Raw genomic sequence first — 24,192 nt, forward strand, 5'->3', positions numbered from 1 at the left:
GAAGCCAAGGTGGGTGGAACACTTGAGCTTAGTTTGAGACCAGCTTGGACAGCATGGCAAAGCCTCCTCTCTACCAAAAAAAGAAATAATAACCAAAATTAGCCGGGCACGGTGATATGCACCTTTGGTTCCAGCTACTCAGGAGGCTTGAGGTGGGAGGATCACTTGAGCCCAGGAGGTTGAGGCTGTAGTGAGCTGAGATCACACCACTGCCCTCCAGCCTGGGTGACAGAGCAAGATCCTGTCTCAACAATAAGCAAAACAAAACAGAAGAAGAAGAGAAAGATATTTTACTGCCTGTAGTAATTAATTACTGGGAAAATATCGCTGCTAAATATGCATATTAAAAGAAAATGCTTAAATTACCAGCTTCACCCGAGGGCATGATTCTAGGTATTTGAAAATTTGGTTTGTGCTTCTGGGTAGCATGAACTCTTTGTGTCCCATTGATTTCTCTTTTGGTTTCTTATTAAGGCTTTATATATATTTTGGGGGTGGGGTGAGGCAGGATCTCTCTATTGCCCAGGCCTGTAGAGTGGTTGCACAATCACGGCTCACTGAAACTTTCGGGCTCAAGCAGTCCTGCCTCAGCCTTCCAAGTAGCTGGGACTACTGGCACATGCCACCACGCCCAACTAATTTTCTTTTGGTTGGGCAGTGGGTAGAGATAGGGTTTCACCATGTTGCCTAGGCTGGTCTGGAATTCCTGGGCCCAAGTGATCTCTTCTCTTAGTTTCCCAAAGTTCTGAGATTACCAGCGTGACCCACCACGCTTGGCCTTGTTACATATTTTTAATGTACTTTTTTCATAATTTTTATTTTATGATAACCACACCAATATTGACTAAAGTTAACAGAAATTCATTATGCTAGGTATTCATTATGTGCACACCCTTTAGTAGTAATTTTTTCTAACCCTGGATACGTTTCTTACACTTTTATCTCCTTCAGTATTCATATATTTTAAGATAAAATCATTTCTTTCCTCCTTAAAAAAACAAAATCTTAAACCCTAGACCCCCAGAGACATTTGTTCTTTAATTGCTGATTTGATATGTTAAAATAAACTTAATTCATATTTTCTATTTCCTTTTTATCTTTCAAAATAAAAAGCTGCATATAAATCTTGCATTTAACTTTTTAAATATTTTGTCTTGCCAGGTTCTTTGTGAACTATTTCAGACATCTCCTCAAAGAGGGAACCTTCCAACATCTGGGAACATTTCAGGGTTTATACGAAGATTATTTTTACAGTTGATGCTGGAAGATGAGAAAGTGACAATGTTTCTTCAGTCTCCATGTCCAGTGAGTATTTAACACTTAATCATTGGCTGTGTATACATGTATTTTATAATTTCATATCAGAGCCTGCAGTTATCTTCTATGTTCTAACTTCTAATATAGCAAACTGAAACTAGCACAGCTTTTGTACCTAATGGCAGAACTTGACAATTTCGGAATAGCACTCTCCCTCATGCCTAGGAATAACATAATTTTACCTTACCCTGAGTACTATAGTTTGATTTGTGGAAAAAAATGAAAAAATATTAGGTACAGAGTGATAATGCAAAAGTTGACCAACAAATCATGACAAATATGCCATATCTAAATTAATTATATCTTGTAGTATTTATTGAGTATTTTATTCTTAGGTGCTTTTGAGATTTTTTTATAACAATATGTATTCCAAAAAGTTACTTCCTGATTTCTTTGATTTCTTGATTTTCAGCTGTACAAAGGTAGAATTAATGCTACTAGCCACGTCATCCAGCATCCAATGTATGGAGCAGGCCACAAATTCCGTACTCTTCATTTGCCAGTCTCAACAACATTATCAGATGTTCTTGACAGAGTGTCAGGCAAGTCAGATTTAAGTATTAGTTTTTCTTTAACTTTATGTTTCATATATATGAAGGTTTGTTGTTTTTATAACTTTATTTCTGCATCCACTTGGTAACCATTAATGACTAGAAAAGTTCATGACATCTTTATAGTTTGAAGCATAAGTAAGAAGCCAGTCAAGTGGACAAAATGTAAAATACATTTAGGCACCCCTAATTTTATGGTTTAAAGTATCACTGTGACAAATGGGCAGCTAGAAATACAGACAAATCATTGATGGCATGTTCTCACAATAAACCATCTGGTCATTTTATATTAGATGAGTTGCAGGATATTAGGTTGAATAGCAAGATTCTAATTAATAAACATTTACTAAATTGAAGATGGTGATCAGTGATCAAGACATAAATGGAGTAGGTAGAATTGACTAGTGACCTTATTATTTATTGTAGTCAGTGAATAAAGCAGAGAGAACATTTTCTCTTAGGTTCTTGCCTGTATTTTACAGGATGATACCTTTAAACAACATATGGAATACTTTTTTAAAAAGCAGGTTTTGATGACAAAGGCATATCAACTTTTTATTTTATGTATTTATTTATTTTTAAGAGGGGAGTCTCACTCTATCACCTAGGCTGGAGTGCAGTGGAATGATCTTGGCTCACCACAACCTCTGCCTCCCATGCTCAGGCAATTCTCCTGCCTCAGCCTCCCAAGTAGCTGGCATTACAGGCCTGTGCCACCACACCAAGCTAATTTTTTTGTATATTTAGTTTCACCATGTTGGCCAGGCTGGTCTCGAACTCTTGACCTCAAGTGATCCTCCCGCCTCAGCCTCCCAAAGTACTGGGATTACAGGTGTAAGCTACTGCGCCTGGCCCATATCAACTTTAGATAGTTGGAGTGTATTGCCTTTCTGAAATTCTAATTAGTGAGTGAATTTATTGAGCATCTGCAAAGTGCAAGCACAAATTTGTCCTAAGATGATAAACATGAGCAAGATAGACATTCCACCCCACAAGATAGTTGTGATCTTATGTCTGTTGTCAACTTCTAAAATAAACTAGAAATGTTTGCTTGTGTTATAACATAAATGTAAGTAGGTATATTTCTATCTGTATATATAAGAAGGGACCTAAATTTTTAATGGAAGCTGTGAACTGAAGCAGTATTAGGAGTATCTAAGAAAAAAGTTGAAAATTTATCAGTTTAAAATACAAATCTGAAGCCCAGAGTAAGAGTTGAAGAGATTTGGGAGTTGTTACCATACATAGATGGTAAGTGAAACCGTGTGAATGGATATAATCACTATAGGTAGGCAAGATTGTTTTCTGCTTTACAATCACTGTGTCTAACCTGTGTATGCATAAAATCATAATTCTTTCCTGCCGTTTTACAACTTACAAGTTGTTAGCATACTATTATAAATATTTTTAAAAATTATTTGAAAATGGCTGCCTTATCTGTTACAGAGAAACTTTTTTGAAAATTTGATGTTAGAGGGTATTTTCTATCAGTTTCCTGAAATTGTCCCTTCTACATGATGAAGAAAAATGAAAATTAAAAATCAAATAAATGGGCTGGGCATGATGGCTCACGCCTGTAATCCCAGCACTTTACGAGGCCAAGGCAGGTGGGTTACCTTAGGTCAGGAGTTTGAGACCAACCTTGCCAAGATGGTGAAACCCACCTCTACTAAAAATACAAAAATTAGTTGGGCATGATGGCGTGCACCTGTAGTCCCAGCTACTTGGGGGACTGAGGTAGGAGAATCACTTGAACCCTAGAGGTGGAGGTTACGGTGAGCCGAGATTGCACCACTGCACTTCAGCCTGGACGACAGAGCGAGACACTCTCAAAAAACATACAAACAAAATTAAATAAATGAAGAAAGTGGAGAAGAGCACTAAAGTTCAGTTATTGATATTGATATTTCATATGTTTAACTTGAAGTGCAAAAGTAGACATTCTAATACAAAATAACTGAAAATTGAACATTTTAGTCTTTACTATGGAAGAGTGCTATTCTAAAACATTCTAGCATTCAAAATATTTTATAAAATAGTTTTCTATATTGCACAAAAATAAAGCTAATTGCTTTGGAAGTACACTACCTCAAAAGTTATATGTGCTGAGTGTAACCTCTATTTGGCAATTTTTTTTTGGTTCTTTGAAGTGGATTTATACTCTTTAGCCATATTTTATGATATATTGACTTGTATGTTTATATTATATCAACATGTGTAAGAATAAGTAATTCAGAAGTGTTGCCTCCGTAAATTTACCTACTATGTATAGCTTTTGACAGTATTACTTTCTTTTGTTTGTTTGTTTGAGATGGAGTCTTTCTCTGCATTACTTGAGCCCATGAGTTCCAGACCACCTGGGCAACATAGCAAGACCTCATCTCAAAAAAAAAAAAAAAAAGGCAAAGACAACAAGAGAATATGAAAACTAGCCAAAAAGGAAGTGACCTATTATTTTCTCTGTCACTGTCTTTTTTTTTTTTCCTTTCTTTTTTTGAGATGGAGTCTCACTCTGTCCCCCCGGCTGTGCAGTGGCGTGATCTCGCCTCACTGCAACCTCCCCCTCCCAGGTTCAAGCAATTTTCCTGCTTCAGTCTGCAGAGTAGCTGGGATTACAGTTGCATGCCACCACACTTGGCTAATTTTTTTTTTTTTTTAAATAGAGATGGGGTTTTGTCGTATTGGCCATGCTGATGTCAAACTCCTGGCCTCAAGCGATCTGCCTTCCTTAGCCTCCCAAAGTGCTGAGATTACAGGCATGAGCCACCACACCAGGCCAACAATATTACTTTCAAATAATAACCTTTATGTGTCAGTCTGTTTGCTTTTACAAATTTCTGTCACTGGTTTTAAACAGTATGATGATTGTGTGCCTTACAATTTTTTCTTCACATTTCTTATGATTAGAGTTTATTGAATTTCTTGAATCTGTGTGTTTTATATTTCACTAAATTTGGAAATATTTTGGCAATTATTTATTCAATAATTGCCTCCCCTTTTTTTATAATTACAGTTACTCACTTATTAGGCTATGCGAAGTTGTTTGACACCTCCCCAAATCTGTGTTTCCTCTTTTCCCCCTATCATTTTTTTTCTCTATTTTTAAATTTTGGATAATTTCCTGTGTCTGATCTGTTAGAAGTTTTATATCTCCTTGTCCTTACTGAAAGTATATAGATTTTCTTCAACTTTCTTGAACATAGTAGTCTGTTTATATTATTTTTCTCTTCCTTATGGATTGTATGTTTTCGCTTCTTTATTTGCCTGGAGAATTTTCTTGGATGCCAGACAATGTAAATTTTACTTTTTGGGGTGCTAAATATTTTGTATTCTAATATACGTATTTTATTTTTTCATGAAATGTAATGATATTATTTGAAAACAGTTTGTTGCTTTTAGACTTGCTTTTAATCTTTGTAAGTAGGATCAGAGCAGCTTTTAATCTAAGGCCAGACTTATTGTAATTGTTGGTATTTGTTTTATAAACCAGTGTTGTCTAGTTTGGTGACTGTTAAGCACATGCAATGAGACTAAGAAACTAAATTTTTAAATTGAATTTTTAATTTTAATGAATTTTACCTTTAAATATGTACTACATTAGAGTAGAATTAAAGTACCAGGTTTGAAAATGCATTTCTAAATCCCATTTGACCCCACTATTAAGGCTCTGTCCTTGTGAGTACTCTGTTAGGAATTCACTAGATGTCTAAGAACACAAAGCATTTTATTCCCTGAAACCCTGGGGTTGTTTGCCCTGCTACTTTTCTGTTGTACCTTTGCTGGCCTTCGGTGGTTTGCTCACATATGTTCATCAGTACATTTGAAGTCTTGAAGACCCTTTATAGATCTTTGGAGATTCAGGGATCTCCAGATCTCTAGATGCAAATCTGCATAGATGCAGATCTCTTCTTCCTGGATTCCTGGCTCTTGTATCCTCAGTCTAGGGTGACACCTAGGTTGTGCTGAGCTGTGACTTAGGAATTCTTTTCCAGACAGCTCACACAATCCTAGGGGTCATCTCATTGGTTTCCTCTCACCCAGGCATCACTGCCCTGCCCTGCCTGATGCTCAGGGTCTGAAAAGTATTATTAATATGTATTTCTAGTTAATGGTTATTTCAGGTGGGAGAATGAACCTGATCCTTATAATTCCTTCTTGGCCAGAAGTGGAATTCTAAAACAGAGCAGCTTTTTGCATCCATTCAAGTACAGAGAAAAAAATAAAATAGAAATTTGTAATAAAAATAAAAAATGAAATTAATATTAGAAACCAGAGCAGTTTTAAAAGGAGGTTGAGAAAACTTTTTTCAGTGTTTGAATGGCTTTTATTCTTTATACTTACTTTTGAAATAAGGGTAATAAATGAAAATTGGCTAAACTTCTAATTGCACTAAGTAAATTATTACCTAATATTCTTTATGTGTTTTTCTTACCTGATTATGCTATGAATTAACTTTGTGAATTTCTTATTATTTAAATGTTTCACTCTGACCTGTGTCAGTATGTTTGCCACTTTTGGTTGCTTGGTTGTTTTTGTTAGAAAGTAAAATGTATTGTTGCACCATGCATTTGTAATGTGTATAAAATTTTTTACTTCACAAAACTGTCTATAGGCAATTAGCAATTAGTATTAACAAGCTGTATAAATTGGAATCACTTTCATATACTAAAAACTATAAAATGGGAGTTATTGCAAAAGATGTTGTTTATTGTTTTATTATCTCAACTTTTTTAACATAAAAGACTGAATCATAATTGTGTTAAATTAGGGAAGTAAAAAGAGAATTGAGGTAGATGCAGTGGCTCATGCCTGTAATCCCAGTACTTTAGTAGGCTGAGGGAGGCAGGTGGCTTGAGCCCAGGAGATCGACAACAGTCTGCACAAGATGGCGAAACCTCCTCTCTACTAAAAATACAGAAATTCATGGCATGTGCCTGTGGTCTCAGTTACCTGCGAGGCTGAGGTGGGAGGATCACTTGAGCCTGGGATGTTGAGGCTGCGGTGAACCGTGATTACACACACCACTGCTCTCCAGCCTGCGTGACACAGCGAGAGCTTGTCTAAAAATAAAAGAGAGAGAACTGGAGAATTGATAATAGTTATATAGTGAAAAAAATTATGATTTCAAAACAATTCATTGAGCCTTTAAATTTCTTAATAACTAAATCACATTATATGATCACCCATTTATTTATAATTTTTAGTGGTGTGCTATATGCCATAGTAATGAAAGAAATATTCAGAGAGTAATAACAATCTATGAAAGCCCTTAATACTCATTTTTTAAAGTAAAACACTTTAAATTTTAAAACACGTTATTTTGTTATCTAAGATTCCTGTGTTTGGCCTAAATAAAAATTAACAGAACAGGAAATCGGTTACAGAAATTTGTTCCTTTATACTTTCATTTGCAGTATAAGCAGAAGTCTAGTTTAATGCTATAGACTAAATCTTGCACTTGAGTCCCATATTTGCCGTCTACAGATTATATCAGTAGCCTTTCTAAGGCTGTTTCTTCATTTTGAAAATAACATTCTTTCTTGATTTCTACGTTGTGAGGACTGAATTAGATGCAGTTGCCAAGCACATTGAACTATGGCTAAAATAAAGCAAGTTTTCATGCTACTGGTTTTTATTGTTTCTGGAGGTGGTACCATTAAAATACTGTATATAATACTTTATAAAGATTAGAACTTAAATATTCTGGCTTAAGTACAGTGGTGAGTCTTCTTCATCAGTGTCAGTAAAGATTAGATATCAGGCCATTACCTCATGTTATTTCTCCTAAATTCCTTTATATTGCCTTAGTATTAAGGAAAATACTATCTTGCATAATCTTTCTCTGAAATATTTATTACTTCCCTTCTTAATGATTTGGAAAAGCAGTGTATTTTAGATAATATCTTCTTACAGATACTCCAAGTATCACAGCTAAATTAATTAGTGAACAAAAAGATGACAAAGAAAAGAAAAACCATGAAGAGAAAGAAAAAGTTAAAGCGGAAAATGGATTTCAAGACAATTACAGTGTTGTTGTTGCCTCTGGTATGCTTTCTATTTTTTATAATCTTGATTTTGTTTGGGTTTCTATAAAATACTACTATTTTAGTTACAGGAAATTTATGTAATACAATTAACATACAAAGCTGACTTGTAATGATGTTTTAATACTAGATTTTTATCTTTTTATTTTATTTTTTTTCAATTTCCACTAAATGGATTGTCATCTGTATTTCAGAGATTATAGCAGCTAGCTGTAGTTTTTACTGTTTAGGAAAATAGTTACAGATGCAATGCCAAAATTACTTATTTATTGTCATGAAGGATGAATAGAATTGGGAGATTAGATATTGGATTAGAAAGAACATTTCTGTCTTTTGACATTAGCTAGGAATGCATGCCTTATGAAAATATTTTAAAAACACTGTTTTCCTTCATATTAGTGTGTTGACTATGTAGAATCTTACTGATCCTTTTCTTTTAGGGCTGAAGTCTCAGTCTAAACGTGCTGTGTCAGCTACACCACCTCGCCCACCATCCAGGAGGGGGAGGACAATACCTGATAAAATAGGAAGTACTTCAGGAGCAGAGGCTGCCAACAAAATAATTACTGTCCCAGTTTTTCACCTGTTTCACAAACTCTTGGCAGGTAATATTCCACAAAATAAACATCAAAGAAATTTTAGTAGCCTTAAAACTATGTAAATCAGAGGCACAATCACCAAAAGCATTTTAATCAGGTGCCATTGATGAGATCAATGAGTTAGTGAGACTTCCTCTTCCATACAGTTCCTCTGAAGAGAAGTGAGAGCAAAGTAGTAATCTATTACATGTCCTGTTTAACACTGTCAAGTTATATATTTCTATTTCACTGGTTTTCTAAGTTTTTCTGTCAGTGTGCCATGAAATGATTGATGAAATAAATATTTAGAGAGTTCATGACAAGTTATTTAGGAAACATTGTGGGGAAAATTTGTAGGACTAGTTCAAGCAGTGGAACTCTTAGACCACTGGTAGTTAAGCCTTATGTTCTTCCCAGATAAAACAAATTTATTGAGCACTATCCTGTCTGTTGTTCAAGGTGATAACTGGTTGAGCATCCCTAATCCAAAAATTCAGTGTCTGATACTTTTTGAGTGCTGACATGACACAAGTAGAAAATTCCACATCTGACCTCATATGACGGTTGCAGTCTAAACACAGGTACACAACACACAGTTTATTCAGCGTCCGCAAGAGGAAAAAGACCTTCCCAGCCCCCTTCAGGTATTTTTTAGCATGCTCGATTCCCCCCTACATATCCACAGTGGGTAACAAAATTGCACATGTGCATGCCAGACGTGCCAACAGCAGGTTTCCCACAATGCCCCATATGGTGCCAACATGTATGTGCATAACTGTTTTTTTGCTCTGTGGTGTTGGAAATTTCAAAAAGGCCCCAGATACCCCTATGGATAATAGTGATAAAAAGAGGAAGTATTTATGTTTATCTGTAGCACAGAAAAACAAGCTGTTGGAGAAACTGGACAGCAATGTAAGTGTGAAACATCTTTCAAGAGAGTATGGTGTTGGAATGACCACCATATATGACCTGAACAAACAAAGATAAACCATTGATGTTCTATGCTGCAAGTGGTGAATAGAGGTTAATGAAAAATAGAAAAAGCACTTCATAAAGCTAAACATGAACATATTGTGTATTGAAATAGTGAATCCATCAGTGTTGGCAGTGAACATGTGCCTCTTAATGGTATGCTGATCATGAAACAAGTAATGATCTATCATGATGAACTGAATGTTGAAAGGGACTGTGAATATTCAACACACTGGTTGCAGAAGTTTAAGAGAAGATACGATATTACATTTTTAAAGATTGGTGATAAAGCATCTGATGATCATGAAGCAATGGAGAAGTTCTTTGATAAATTTGCCAAAGTCATGGCTGATGAAAATCTGCTGCCAGAACAGTTTATAATGCTGATGAAATATCACTGTTCTGGTGTTATTGTCCCAAAAAAGACACTGGACTACAGTTGATGGGACAGCCCCTCCAGGAATTAAGGATACCAAGGACAGAATAACTGTCCTGGGATGTGCTAATGCAACTGGCATACATAAGTACAAACACGCTCTGATAGGCAAAACCTTTCACACTTGCTGTTTTCAAGGAGTGAATTTCTTACCAGTCCATGGTTACGCTGACACAAAGGTATGGATCACCACAGGCATCTTTTCTGATTGGTTTCATAAACATTTTGTACCAGTGACTTGTATGTACTGCCCGTAAGCTAGACTGAATGATGTAGGAGTTTGTTATTACTTGATATCCCCCAGTTCATCCTCCAGCTAAAAATCTCGAAACTAATGTTTATGCTGTGTACTTTCCCCTAAATGTGACTTCATTAATTCAGCCATGTGACCAGGGTATCTTTAGATCAATGAACAGAAAATATAAATCCCCTTTCTTGAACAGCATGCTGGCAGCAGTGAACAGAGGCATGGGTACAGAAAATTTTCGAAAGGAGTTTAGTATAAAGAATGCCATGTATGTTGTTGCCAATACTTGGAACACAGTGACAAAGACACAGTTGAGCATGCCTGGCACAACCTCTGGCCTGCAACTATGTTTAGTGATAATGATGAACTGTGTGTGACTTTGAAGGATTCTGTATGTCAAGTGAAAAAAAATGATTTCTGACCTCCTTACATATGTAAAAAATATACCTTCAGAGTTCAGCAGTAAGCTGGAAGAAGTAGATGTCAAAGAAGTTTTCAACTTTGATAATAATGCTTCAGTTATTCATTCATTGGCTGGTAGTAAAATAGCTGAAATGGTTTTGAATCAGGGTGATGATAGTGACGAAGAAGATCAAGTTAACACCACAGAAAAGGTGCTTATAGAAGAAGACATGGTGAAAATGTATGATGGGCATATTGAAGGACTAGAGCAGCGTGCATTAACAACAGGATGACAAACCATGTCAGTTTTCAAAATTGAAGAGAGTCTTCTGAGCTGAAAACCATGTTAATGAGGCAGATGACTCTGTAAGAAGAATTTTTAAGAGCCTTCCAGCAGAATGTCTCTTCATCCCCTGTAGGATCCACTTCCTGGTCCCTCAGCTACTTCTGATATTTCTTCTTACCTAAAAAACACAGTTTATAGTAACCTTTTAATAAAAACACAGCATCATAGGTGAAGACTGAAAGCCTGCTGTTGTTTGTGGTTGCTTTTTCCTTTTTTTTTTTTTTTTTTTTTTTTTTTTGAGATTAAGTTTCACTCTTGTTGCCCAGGCTGGAGCGCAATGGCGTGATCTCGGCTCACTGCAACCTCTGCCTCCTGGGTTCAAGCAATTCTCCTGCCTCAGCCTCCCGAGTAGCTGGGATTACAGGTGACCGCCACCACGCCTGGCTAATTTTTGTATATTTGGTAGAGACAGGGTTTCACCATGTTGACCAGGCTGGTCTTGAACTTCTGACCTCAGGTGATTCACCTGCCTCAGCCTCCAAAAGTGCTGGGATTGCAGGCATGAGCCACCATGCCCAGTCCTGTGGTTGGTTTGTTTAATAACTGAAACAGGTATCCTGGTGATGCTACTATGCTGCTTATTTGCCCTGACACATTATTTTTTCACTGTGTTAATGGTATGTCATATTTTTACTGTTAAGTACTTAATGTGTGAATAAATGTAAGAAAACGATTGCCTATCGGTAGTGTGTAGATTAAGAGTCAGGAATGATGATGATGCCTAACAGTCACACATTGCTGGCATGGGTGGCTGAGATAGTGACACCTTTGCTTTCTGATTGTTCAGGGTACACAAACCTTATTACAGGCACAAAATAATCAAAAATACTATATAAAATTACGTTAAGGCTATGTATATAAGGGATGTGTGTATGTGTGTATACACACAAACATAAATTTTGTGTTTCCACTTGGATCCCCTCCCTAAGATAACTCATTGTGTACATGCAAATATTAGAAAATGCAAAAAAAAAAAAAAATCTGAAATCTGAAACAGTTCTAGTCTCAAGCATTTTGGATGAGGGATACCTGTTCTGTATTTTATCACCATTTTCATGCTGTATTAAAATGAGGTTGCCAACTCAGTTCAAAGGAATTTTTCTTCTTAGCTTTACATTGTTGATTCATGGTGGAGGTCAACTAACTATTGACTGGTGGGTTGGATACCTCTGTCCGGAGAGGTCCTTGTGACATGACATTTCTCATGGCCCATTACCTAGGTGATGTGAGTCTCCCCTTCTGCCTGGAATAAACTTTTGTTGGAATACAGCTATGCCCGTTTACTAGTGTATTGTCCATAGCTGCTTCTCTGCTACAATGTAGATTAGCAGTTGTAACAGAGACTATATGGCTCCCCTAGCTTAAAGTATTTATTAGCTGGCCCTTTATAGAAAAAAATGGCCCACATCAGATTTATGGGAATATCTGTTCCTTTGTTTACGTTTTGCCCGTGACTTTTTAACACTTTGTAGACATTATTGTGCATTATTATATGTCAGAAATAAACTCACTTTTTGTAAACTTTCTAATGGCTGTTGAATTTTTTAATTGTTTTGAAATTGGTTTCAGAATCAAACTCTTGCCTATAATTTAGTAAAAGCAGTTAATAATTAAACCAAGTAAATGTTTCTTTCTTGGTTTCCAGATTTAACTTAGTTATATCATTTTAGGCCAGCCATTGCCAGCTGAAATGACACTTGCCCAGCTTTTAACTCTCCTATATGACCGAAAACTTCCTCAGGGTTACCGCTCAATAGATCTGACTGTTAAATTGGGATCAAGAGTTATAACAGACCCAAGTCTATCAAAAACAGATTCTTATAAAAGACTACACCCTGAAAAAGGTATGTGGGTAATACTACTTTAAAAATTACAGACTGTCATACAAAGAGGCAGAGATTTCTATAGCTAATGACTTGATTGACTTGTGTTTTTATTATATCAACGTAAGATATAATTTTTTTATGACTGAATTTTTGTAAATATAAAAAATGGCCATGATTTCATTTGGAAACTAAGTTGCAATACTTCTTATAACATCATTTGTTTTATGAGCGCGTGTACTTTAATTTCTAATATTTCTGTGAGAGCTATGTGAATTGTTTTATAATAAAAGTGAGAAACTCAACTTACAACTTAGTTATAATTTATGTTGAGTGGCATTTCATGCATATAAACATGTTTTCTCATGTAATTGGGATCACATATTTCTGTTTTTTACTTATATATTCCGTTAATTTTTTTTTTTTTTTCCCGAGAGTCTTGCTCTGTCTCCTAGGCCGGAGTGCAGAGGCGCAATCTCAGCGCATTGCAATCTCTGCCTCCCGAGTTCAAGTGATTTTCCTGCCTCAGCCTCCTGAGTGGTTGGGATTACAGGCACCCACCACCATGCCTGGCTAATTTTTGTATTTTTCGTAGAGACAAGGTTTTACCTTGTTGTCCAGGCTAGTCTGTAACTCCTGACCACAACTGATCTGCCTGCCATGGCCTCCCAGAGTGCTGGGATACAGGCATTAACCACCGCACCTGGCCCTTATATTCCTTTAAAAATTTTTGAATGTCCATTTTTGAATTGGCTATTTTTTTATACAAATGTAAGAAAATTTATTTGTTTTCCAATCATTGAAACATTGTGGTTGTTTCTAATTTTTTACTCCTATAAATGCTATATAAGTAATTTTCATAGTGTGAGTATGGTATGAACTTATTTAAACTTGCCATCTTTTTCATGACTAAAATTCAATCTTTAGTTATTGGTCTTTTATATTCTTCAGCAAATTTTGGTACATTTTCTTTTCCCAGTTTTTCAGCACAATTATTTCTCTCTTTTGTTTTAATGTTTAAAGGGTCTCCTTACGTGATCTTTTGGTTTTCTTTTGTGAGTAATTCAGAGTTAAACTAATACGGTATATGGTATAATTTTTTGTTTTCAGTGAGAGAAGTCTTTGTCATTAATTTTTCTTAATAGGATACTTTAGAGCATATTATTTGCTATGAGTACTTTTGAGAACTTACTTATTTTAACATAGGATATAAGTTATAAGTATGCCCTAAAGGACGGTGCTTCTCAGACTTCAGTATGCTTACAAATGACCTGCGTCATAGTGTTAAAATGGAGATTCTTCATTTCAAACAAGCTTGCAGGTGATGCCCATGCTACTAGTCCATGAACCATTCTTCCAATAACAAGACTAAAGAAGGTAGTATCATAAGTCATTTAAAGGTCATTGTAGTATCTAGCCATAATACAGCTATATCTAAATAAATGATGTTTTGTGCTCTTTTTTGAATAGCAAGAAAACAGTAATAATACCTGCTTTTGTAAATGAAAGAATATTATAAAAATATACACTTTCTTACCTATTCAATTATTTGTAATTTATTGTCTAGATCATGGAGACTTACTTGCTAGCTGTCCAGAAGATGAGGCTCTCACTCCAGGTGATGAATGCATGGATGGGATATTGGATGAATCTTTGCTTGAAACCTGTCCCATTCAGTCACCATTACAAGTTTTTGCAGGAATGGGTGGACTGGCTCTTATTGCTGAAAGACTACCCATGTTATATCCAGAAGTAATTCAACAGGTAAGATAAAATTTCCTAGTCGAGTATATCATTCTGTAGCTAAGCCGTTCATTCTTTTTATGTTTGTTTTTTAATGTACTTGGATTAACTTTGTAGAAATACCCTTTGCTTTATATTTTTTGAACATTATATAACTCTTTCAATGATCAGTCTGTACAGAGCTTCATGACCTTTAGTAGGTATGGAAGAAATGTTGAAGATTAAGCACATTTGCCAAACTTACTACACTGTAGCATTTATCTTGATTTCATGGTTGTAACACTAGCATTCTCTTTTCTATACTGCTTTAAGTGTGATATTTATCAGAGATATTATTGGAAATAGGAGAGTAAAATAGGAGTGTATACTGCTACCAATATGTATCTTTTTGTTTACCTTTTATTCCTGTTTCAGGTGCCATTTCCATTTTTGGTGGCTTAAAAACATAACCTATTCCCGTGTTCATTTACGACGCTGTCAATGTCTGTGCTTTCCATGCTCTTGTATCAATCAGTAGGAAGTTTGGTGCGTGGAGAGTTGTAAAAACAAAACTTTATGTTTGTTGAATGAAGTAGGGGAATTATTCTGTTTGATTTCATGTCGGGGGTGTGTGTGTGTGTGTGTGTGTGTGTGTGTGTGTGTGTGTGTGTGTGGTTATTTTGGTATAGTAGCTCTAGACTCTATTATAGTTTCCTGAGCTGCTGTACCAAAATACCACAAACTGCCTGGCTTAAAACAACTGAAATTTATTCTCAACAGTTGAGGAGGCTATAAGTCTGAAATCAAGATGTCAGCAGGGCTATGCTCCCTCTGAATTTGGGCTCTAGGGAAGACTCCTTCCTTGCTTCTTCCTGGCTTCTCTTGGTTGCCAGTAGTTCTTGCTGTTCATTGGTTTGTAGCTGTATCACTTTAATTTCTGCCTACATCATCATATGGGCATCTTTCCTGTGTGTCCCTGTATCTCTCTCTCCTCATAAGGACACCAGTCATTTAATGTAGGGTCCTCCAAACCGTTATTTCCTCATCTTAACTGGATTACATCTGCAAAGGCCCTATTTCCAAATAAGGTAACCTTCATAGATACTAGGGGTTAGGACTTGAACATATCTTGGGAGGACAAAATGCAACCCCCAATAATACTTATTTATGTTATTGCTTACCTACTATTCAAAAAGATATTTTTATTATAAGGTGATATAACTCTGTTATAAGGTGATTGACAGAGAATAAGTAAAATTTTATTTCTTACTAGACAATGACGTAATTACTCAAAAGTTTGAAGCAGAAAAGACCCCAACATTTTCAGCATTATTATTGTTCAACATAAATGATTTTTTCTAATTTAGTATTCAGTGTGGTTCACTATATTGATTAGTAGCTGGAAATGGGGTCCTGGTAATACATACCTAAGGATGTGAAAGTGACTTTAGAATTGGGTACTTGGCAGAGTATGGAATAATTTTGAGTAGCATGATTTTAAAAAAAATCTAGATTACCTTGAACAGATTGTTAGATAAAATGTGGATGATAAAGCTTCTGCCAGTGAGGGCCTAGATGAAAGTAAGGATCATAGGGGATAAAACCTGTAATGTCTTAGAGAATATCTGAATTGTCATAAGCAGACTTGGTATACATACGGTGTTTAAAGTGCTGACAAAGAGGTTTAGAAGGAAATGAGGAACAGGTTACCAGAACCTGAAGGAAAAGGGATCTTTGTCATATAGTAGCGGAAATATTAACTCATTGTATCCTAAATGTAGAAAGCAGCACTTGCATGTAATGAACTTGGATATTTAGCTGAGATTTCCACACAAAGTGGTGAAGGTACAACTTGTTTTTTTCTTGCTGCTTATAGTGAAATGTGAGAGGAAAGATACAAATTGAGAGAAGAACTGTTGAAATACAAGCAATTAGTGCTTGTCAGTTTGTGAAATTACCTATCCAGATGACAGAAGGTGCTAACATTTAGAGATTCACTATCAGAAAAGCATGCTCCGAAGTGTAAGCCAAGGGTGAGGCTGGACAACTTTTTGCTAGTGCCTTAGAAACATCAAAAGTCAGAGTATTCAGTCACATAGAGGGCTCTTTGAAGAGATTAGGCATATAACTCGTGGATTTCCTCAGCCGTCTAAGCAGAAGCCAGGAATAGAGGATATGATGTGATGATGGAAGCACCCAACAGCCATGGAACGTGAGTAGTCTCTGGAAGCTGGAAAAGGTGAGGAACTATTATTCCCCAAGAGCCTCTAGAAGGAATGCAGTCTTAGATTTTAGTCCTATAAGACCTATTTTGGATTTCTGACCTCTGGAATTTTAAAATGATAAATTTGTGCTGTTCTGAGCCACTGAGTTTGTGGCAATGTGTTATAGTAGCAGTAGAAAACTAATACAGAGTTTGGTCTATAATTGTAATGCCCTTGTCTGGTTTTGGTGTCAGGATAATACTAGCTATATGGGATGGGTTGAGAATTTCTAATATATCAAATTAGGGATACTGTTAGGTGTGTTTAATAAGAGACACTGGCCAGGCATGGTGTAATCCCAGCCTGTAATCCTGTAATCACGCCTGTAATCCCAGCACTTTGGGAGGCCAAGGCAGGAGGGTTACCCGAGGTCAGGAGTTTGAAATCAGCCTGGTCAACGTGGTGAAACCCTGTCTTTACTAAAAATACAAAAATTAGCCCGGTGTGGTAGTAGGTGCCTGTAATCCCAGCTATTCAAGAGGCCGAGGCAAGAGAATTGCTTGAACCCGGGAGGTGGAGGTTACAGTGAGCCGAGGTGGTGCCATTGCACTCCAGCCTGGGCAACAAGAATGAAACTCCGTCTCAAAAAAAACCAAAAAACAGAAAAGAGACACTGCAGATAATAACAGTAGTGAACTGGAAGATGTATCAAAAGAAATCATTCAGCTTGGTGCAGCGGCCAATGCCTGTAATCCCAGCACTTTGGGAGGCCGAGGCAGGCAGATCACCTGAGGTCAGAAGTTCAAGATCAGCCTGGCCAACTTGGTGAAACCCCGTCTCTACTAAAAATACAAAAATTAGCTGGATGTGGTGGTGGGCGCTTGTAATCCCAGTTACTCGGGAGGCTGAGGCAGTAGAATCGCTTGAACCTGGGAGGCGGAGGCTGCAGTGAGCCGAGATTGTGCCACTGCACCCCAGCCTAGGTGACGGAACAAGACTCTTGTCTCAAAAAAAAAAAAAAAAAAAAAGAAATGGTTCAAACTGAAGCATAGAAAGTGTAAGGAATGAGAAGAACCTAAGAGCTATATGGATTGAAGTGACAAATTCTAACGTACCTGAATTTATAGACCCAGAAAAAGAGTGAGTTGAAACATGGACAGAAACAATATTGAGAAGAAGAAAAATTTCCCAAATAGATGTAAAACTTAAATCTCAATTCAACATGTAAGAAACTGTTAACTTCATGCAGGATATGCAGGCCTGGAACTGTCATGGTAAAAGTGATTAAAAACAAAGACAGCTGGCCACTGCGGTGCATCCCTGAAATCCCAGCTACGCAGGAGACTGAAGTGGGAGGATTACTTGAGCCCATGGGCTCCAGACCACCTGGGCAACATAACAAGACCTCATCCCCCCAAAAAGAAAAAAGAAAAATTCTAAGGCAATGAAAGAATATTAAAGCCAGGCATAAAGGAAGTGACCTATATTTTCAAAACAGCAGCAATAACACTAACAACTGGCCTTTCAACAGAAACCATATGAGCCAGGGAATTACAACTTTAAAATGCTAGAAGACAGTAAGCAACAAGGTAAAGCAAAACAATCTGTCATCCTAGAATTTTATACCCATTGGAGAACATTTTCTACAATTCTTCACCCACCTCGCCCATCGCCTCTCAAAAATCAGTGATGGCAGAATAACAAGTATGGGATTAACTCTGTTGTCTCTATAGTTAAAAACTCTAGACAAAATATATTTTAAAAGTTACTTAAAAGCTTTGAAGAGCAACTAGAAACAGGCAGAAATTTAAAGACAGAATTTAAGAGGATTTAAACACAGAATTAATAGAATCACATTCAGTGATATTAGTGTCTATACAGCTTTTCTCGGGGGTATCCCTCAGTCTTTGTTAGGTGGTACAGGTAGAACTCAGACTTAAGCCATAGTTGTACTGGCTGGAGTTTGATTCTTCTATACTGGCTGGAAAATAGGAATTCAGAAAGGAGGAAGCCAAAGCTGAGCAGCTCCAAATTCTGCACATCTCTAGCTTGCTCCAGAATTATTAAACATAGGCATTTTGAGAGCAAGCATGAACTAGAATGCTGAAAAAGCTGTACAGAGATTTCAGCTGCTGTCTATCACAGAGAGCATACAATTTACAGTTTTAGTCCTGCTCAGAGATAAAAATCTTCGCTTTTCCATTGGAATTCCAAATGGCCCATACATTGAGAGTAAAGGCTACATCCTAATGAAGATTCACTTGAGAAATAAGGGAAAAATCAAAATAGACTTTTCTAATAAATTACAAAAGCCTCTAAGTTCAGGGTGATCTACCAATAATTTCCCTATCTGCTAAACAAAACTAAACACACTCCAAGGAAGATTTTAAAATCAAGAGTTGATACAACATCTCATCAACAATGTACAGTGTACGGCAGGGCACGGTGGCTCACGCCAGTAATCCCAGCACTTTGGGAGGCTGAGGCAGGCAGATCACCTGAGCTCAGGAGTTCAGGACCAGCCTGGCTAACATGGTGAAACCCCATCTCTACTAAAAAATATGATAATTAGCCAGCAGTGGTGGTGCACCTCTGTAATCACAGCTACTTGAGAGGCTGAGGCAGGAGAATTGCTTGAACCTGGGAGGCAGAGGTAGCAGTGAGCTGAGATCGTGTCACTGCCCTCCAGCCTGGGTGACAGAGTGAGACTCCATCTCTGTAGTTAAATGAACGAATAAATGAATGAATGAATGAATGAATGTAAGTGTATTAAATACCCCATTTGAAAAGCAAACATTTGTCAGAATAGAGAAAAAAGCAAAGCCCAAGTATATGCTGTCTAAAGAGATGTGCTTGAAAGAAGAAAGCTGCTATCCCTATTTTTTAATATATGACAAAGTTGAATTATGGACCAGCATATAACAAATAAAAAGGATTATTAAATATGAAAGTATTAATTCAAAATAAGTCATAACAATCCTAAATTTGTATTTAATAGCTTCAAAGTACATGAATCAGAAATTTATAGAACTGAAGGGGGAACTAGATAAATCTACATTTCAGTAATAGATTATAACATTTATCTCTCAGTAAATGAAACAAAGTGAGGATGTAGGAGATTTTGGGAGAAACACCCAGAACTTCTAGATGGACCTAAGGATGTACTTCTTTCCAAAGAAAGATAGACAGTATGCTGGCCTATATAAAAGTCTCAGTGCATTTTAAAAACATTAAAATCAAACCCAGTATGTTCTGTAACCACATCAGAATTAAATTGGAAATCATTAGCAGTAAGATCTAGAAAACCTCACATATTTGTAACTTAAGCAGTATAGTTTTAAATAACACATGGATGAAAGAGGAAATCACAATACATACTACACAATATATTTCAAAATGATAATGCCAGCATGACATGGGATATAGCTAATGCTTATAATTAAGAGATTTATCAGTGATGTACACTCCCACCTCAGGAAACTAGAAAAACAGGAGTACAGTTAACCAAAAATCAGAAGCAAGGAATTATTACAGTAAGAGCCAGAATCAGTTAAATATAAAACAAAAAATCAAAGAGAAACAAGAAAACCATATATTTTGTCTTTTGAGACTTTTAGTAAAATTGATGAACTATGAAAATTTTTCAAGAAAAAGGGAAACCACACAAATTGGACATCCACAAATGATGGCAAGCACATTGTTGTAATTTCTATAGAATAAAATAAGGTACTATTATAACCAACTTTATGCCAGCATATTTGATAATTTAGATATAATGGATAAATTCCTTGACAAATACAACCAGAATCAACATAAGAAGTACATGTGTACATTTGTATGTATACACTCATAAAGAATTATAATCAAACATACTGAATTTTTAGTCTGTTTTCATTTGTAAGTACCATGACTGTGATTTTGAAATCACGTTAATCCTATGTTTCTCCAATTTAAACTGAAACTCATATTTTGTTCTTAAATTGGAGCATTTGACTACTTTAGAAAGTATCATGTCTTCTCAGTTTGCTGTGACATATAATGAGTATCAGAATTAAAGGCATCACATTGTTGGAATATCGTAATTCCTAAAAGCCTGTGATATAAATCATATCTTGTTTATCGAATTTAAAATAATTTATTTGTGTTTTAGACATTATTCAAAGTGAGCACGTCCTTATTAGACTCTTTCCTTTGGGAAATTGAGATGTTTTATCCTAGTATATCAGAAATAACATTTCTTTGTTGTTAATTGAGCAAAAGCATGCTTTTATGTACTTTTCAGTTTTGACTTTCAAAATGTGACATAATATAAGCGAATATAATGTATGGTTTAAAAAATTAAATCCATCTTAATACCCTAAAGCAGTTCTGTTTGAATAGTTATACTTTTGACATTTGTATAAAAATCAGTTTATATTCTACTGTATGCTGCTTTTGCTGAACCTGTATTCTGAAATTAATCTTTGTTGATGCCTAAACCTGTGGTGGTCTCATTTGTATAGCTATAATATACTTGCTGTATATTTAACTATACCTTATTGTGTATATTAGTCTTAATGTTGACTGGCATTTTTATTGTTTCCAGTTGTTAGCTATAATGAAAAAAGTTGTTGTGAAGAATTGTATATGTATCTAATATAAGACTTAAACATTTTTATCTGTGTAATGGGAGATGGGAAATGATACATGATAGTGGTTTTCATTTGCTCTTCTGATATTCATGAAGTTGAGGGTCTTTCACTTGTTGAAGAATTTGAATGCTGTAAATCAAGAGTTCTTTTGTTTTACTGTCTTTTTGCTTTCATTGTATTTGGTTTGTGGCATCATTTGAGAAATAGTCTTTTAAGAAAACACTTAAGGTAAACACTTGAGATAAAGTTCTGCTTCTATAACAATGTTCTGTTATCATATAGGCACTTTTATATGAAACTATCTTTTGTGCAGCATAAAATAATAAATATAGAGGTACTTTAAAAAAAGTTACTTGTAAAGGGTTTCAAAATGGTTTAGAAGTGAAAAGTGCCCAAATTCCCATGTTCTTACAATTAGGCTATTTCATATTGTCATTCTGGCCTAAGCTTCAGTAGTCAAAATAGGCTGGCATCGAAATTGCAGCTGTTTTATTCAGTGTACAGATGTATGTAGTGTAGCTGTAGATCAACTTAAGACTGATCTAAGCTGTAGATCAGCTTCAGACTTTTACATATATGTTAAAGGAGGAAGAAATAGTGAACTAATCACAGAGTTACTTCACCGTTCATTTAAAAATCACCCCACAGAGTTACCTATTGATCTACTACTGAAGTCATACGGGAAGCTTAGGCATGATCCTGATGTTTTAAGTGAATAATGAGATAACTCTGTGATGAGCTCACTATTCATTTCATTATATGTTTGCATGTAGAACCTCAAATTAGTATTTAGTGAAGTACGTTATTCATGGCCAAGCAAGATAAATAGAATATTTCTAAATGAAATGAAAAGTTTGTAGGGCAACCATGCTCAGAATCGGAGTTTCTCTTTGAATTATTAAGATTAAATTATAGACACGATGCTCCTTTACCCCTAAGTGCAGGAAACTTCTCTTAGATAACCACAGTACAATTATACAGATCAGAAGTTCGCACTGACTCTACTATGGACTGCAAATCTTATTCAGCTTTTGCCAGTTGTCCTTCTAATGTTCTTTAGGGCCAAAGAAAAAGAAATCAATTTTCTTTTGCATGGTTTGAGGGTACTAGTAGTTCAGGATCATCTGTTGCATTTTGTTGTCTTGTAGTCTTCAATCTATAACAATTCTACTATCTTTATTTATCTTTCATGGCCTACTGATGGCCTTGACAGTTTTCAAGAATACATGCTAGAAATTATGTCTATATATATATTTACACATATGCACATACATGTATTTTCTAGGTATGTTTGCTGATAGGACCCAGAGGCACACTCCCTCTAGTGATGTATGCGCATATATCTTCCATATTGTCATTTTAAAAATTTTCCACTAAAAGAAATCAGGGCTCCTTGGAGAAATTCTAGTATTGAGGAAGGGTATATATATAGAACATGAGCCTAGAATGTTTTACTGTGTTAGAAAGCAAGGAAATGCTTAAAGAACGATGGGGGACAAGTTAATAGCAAGCAGGATCCTGCTTTAATGGGGTCTCAAGACCAATTCTTATTTCCCTCAAGCATCAGAATTAATAATGATAGTAACAATATACCTATGTAATAAAGTTAGAGTCCATATTGATAGAAATTAATGGACAAGAAAGGAATGTTTTTCCTTATAGCTTGGTGCCAACTAACAAATGTAGAAAGAATGACAGAATTAGAAAGTCTCCTTTTGATAACCACAGTAGTAGTAATTGTTTTAGGAACAATTATAAAAATGCTAAGACTAACTGTTCAAAAGTTTGGCGAGAAATAAGGTATGTAAATAGTCTCAAGAATCTGCATACAGATACTTAACTAATTATAAAGGTGGAAATAACTAATATAGCGACACTTGGCAGACGCTGCCATACTTCGGATGTCATGTGCGTCTTGATGTTTGGTAGCTTGTTTTTATTTTTATTTATTCTTTTGAGATCATTTTGTCACCCATGCTGGAGTGCAGTGGTGTGATCTCGGCTCACTGCACCTTCCACCTGCTGGGTTCAGGTGTTTCTCCTGCCTCAGCCTCCTGAGTAGCTGGGACTACAGGCGCGCACCACCACACCTGGCTAATTTCTGTATTTTTAGTAGAGACGGGGTTTCACCGTGTTGACCAGGCTGGTCTCAAATTCCTGACTTCAAGTGATCCACCTGCGTCAGCCTCTGAAAGTGCTGGGATTACAGGCGTGAGCCACTGTGCCCAGCCGGAAGCTTGTTTTTTAAAGCAAGTAGTTTTATTAATCCTTATAGTCCTATATTTTAAAGAGATCATTTAAAGTTAAGTCTTTACTTTGAATCTGATGTTGAAAATGTGAACAGCCAAGCGAACACTTTTCTTTTTCTTTAGGTGAGTGCTCCAGTTGTAACATCTACCACTCAGGAAAAGCCAAAGGATAGTGATCAGTTTGAATGGGTGACCATTGAACAGTCAGGGGAGTTAGTTTATGAAGCACCAGAAACTATCGCGGCTGAACCTCCACCTATCAAGTCAGCAGTACAGACCATGTCCCCCATACCTGCCCATTCTTTGGCTGCTTTTGGATTATTTCTTCGTCTTCCGGGCTATGCCGAAGTGCTACTGAAAGAGAGAAAACATGCCCAGTGCCTTCTTAGATTGGTATTGGGAGTAACAGATGATGGAGAAGGAAGTAAGTGTTTAGTATTAAATTTGTCAGTACATATGTGAATAGATTGTGTGAAGTTATCCAGATCATTGCCTGTTGTTCATCATTTATTTCCTTCATAGTTAAGCTGTTAGATGATTTGTTGTAGGTGGTGTTGTAGGTGGTTAGTTATAATAAATCCTAAGGAATCTTCATTTTCATCTCTGTATTCATTCAAAAATTATTTTCCTTGTGCTGACAAAACTGTTGGGCATCACTGGAGGGATTTAA

General features: G+C 36.1%; 1 protein-coding gene across 9 annotated transcripts in view; it reads left to right on the forward strand.

The window, feature by feature from the left end:
• BIRC6 (baculoviral IAP repeat containing 6) overlaps window positions 1-24,192 on the forward strand; it is a 255,476-nt gene that overhangs the window by 155,750 nt on the left and 75,534 nt on the right. For all 9 annotated transcript variants that reach the window (XR_005243294.2, XM_038006769.2, XM_038006768.2 and 6 more), the window contains 7 exons: window positions 1,162-1,305; window positions 1,730-1,859; window positions 7,782-7,913; window positions 8,353-8,517; window positions 12,564-12,737; window positions 14,284-14,480; window positions 23,646-23,946. Coding sequence is in view for 8 of the 9 variants with exons in the window: in XM_038006769.2 (XP_037862697.1) it covers window positions 1,162-1,305; window positions 1,730-1,859; window positions 7,782-7,913; window positions 8,353-8,517; window positions 12,564-12,737; window positions 14,284-14,480; window positions 23,646-23,946 (1,243 nt within the window). In the remaining variant the exon portion in view is untranslated. The remainder of the gene's footprint in view (window positions 1-1,161; window positions 1,306-1,729; window positions 1,860-7,781; window positions 7,914-8,352; window positions 8,518-12,563; window positions 12,738-14,283; window positions 14,481-23,645; window positions 23,947-24,192) is intronic.

This window comes from Chlorocebus sabaeus, chromosome 14 (assembly GCF_047675955.1).
Source record: "Chlorocebus sabaeus isolate Y175 chromosome 14, mChlSab1.0.hap1, whole genome shotgun sequence".
NCBI lineage: Eukaryota > Metazoa > Chordata > Mammalia > Primates > Cercopithecidae > Chlorocebus > Chlorocebus sabaeus.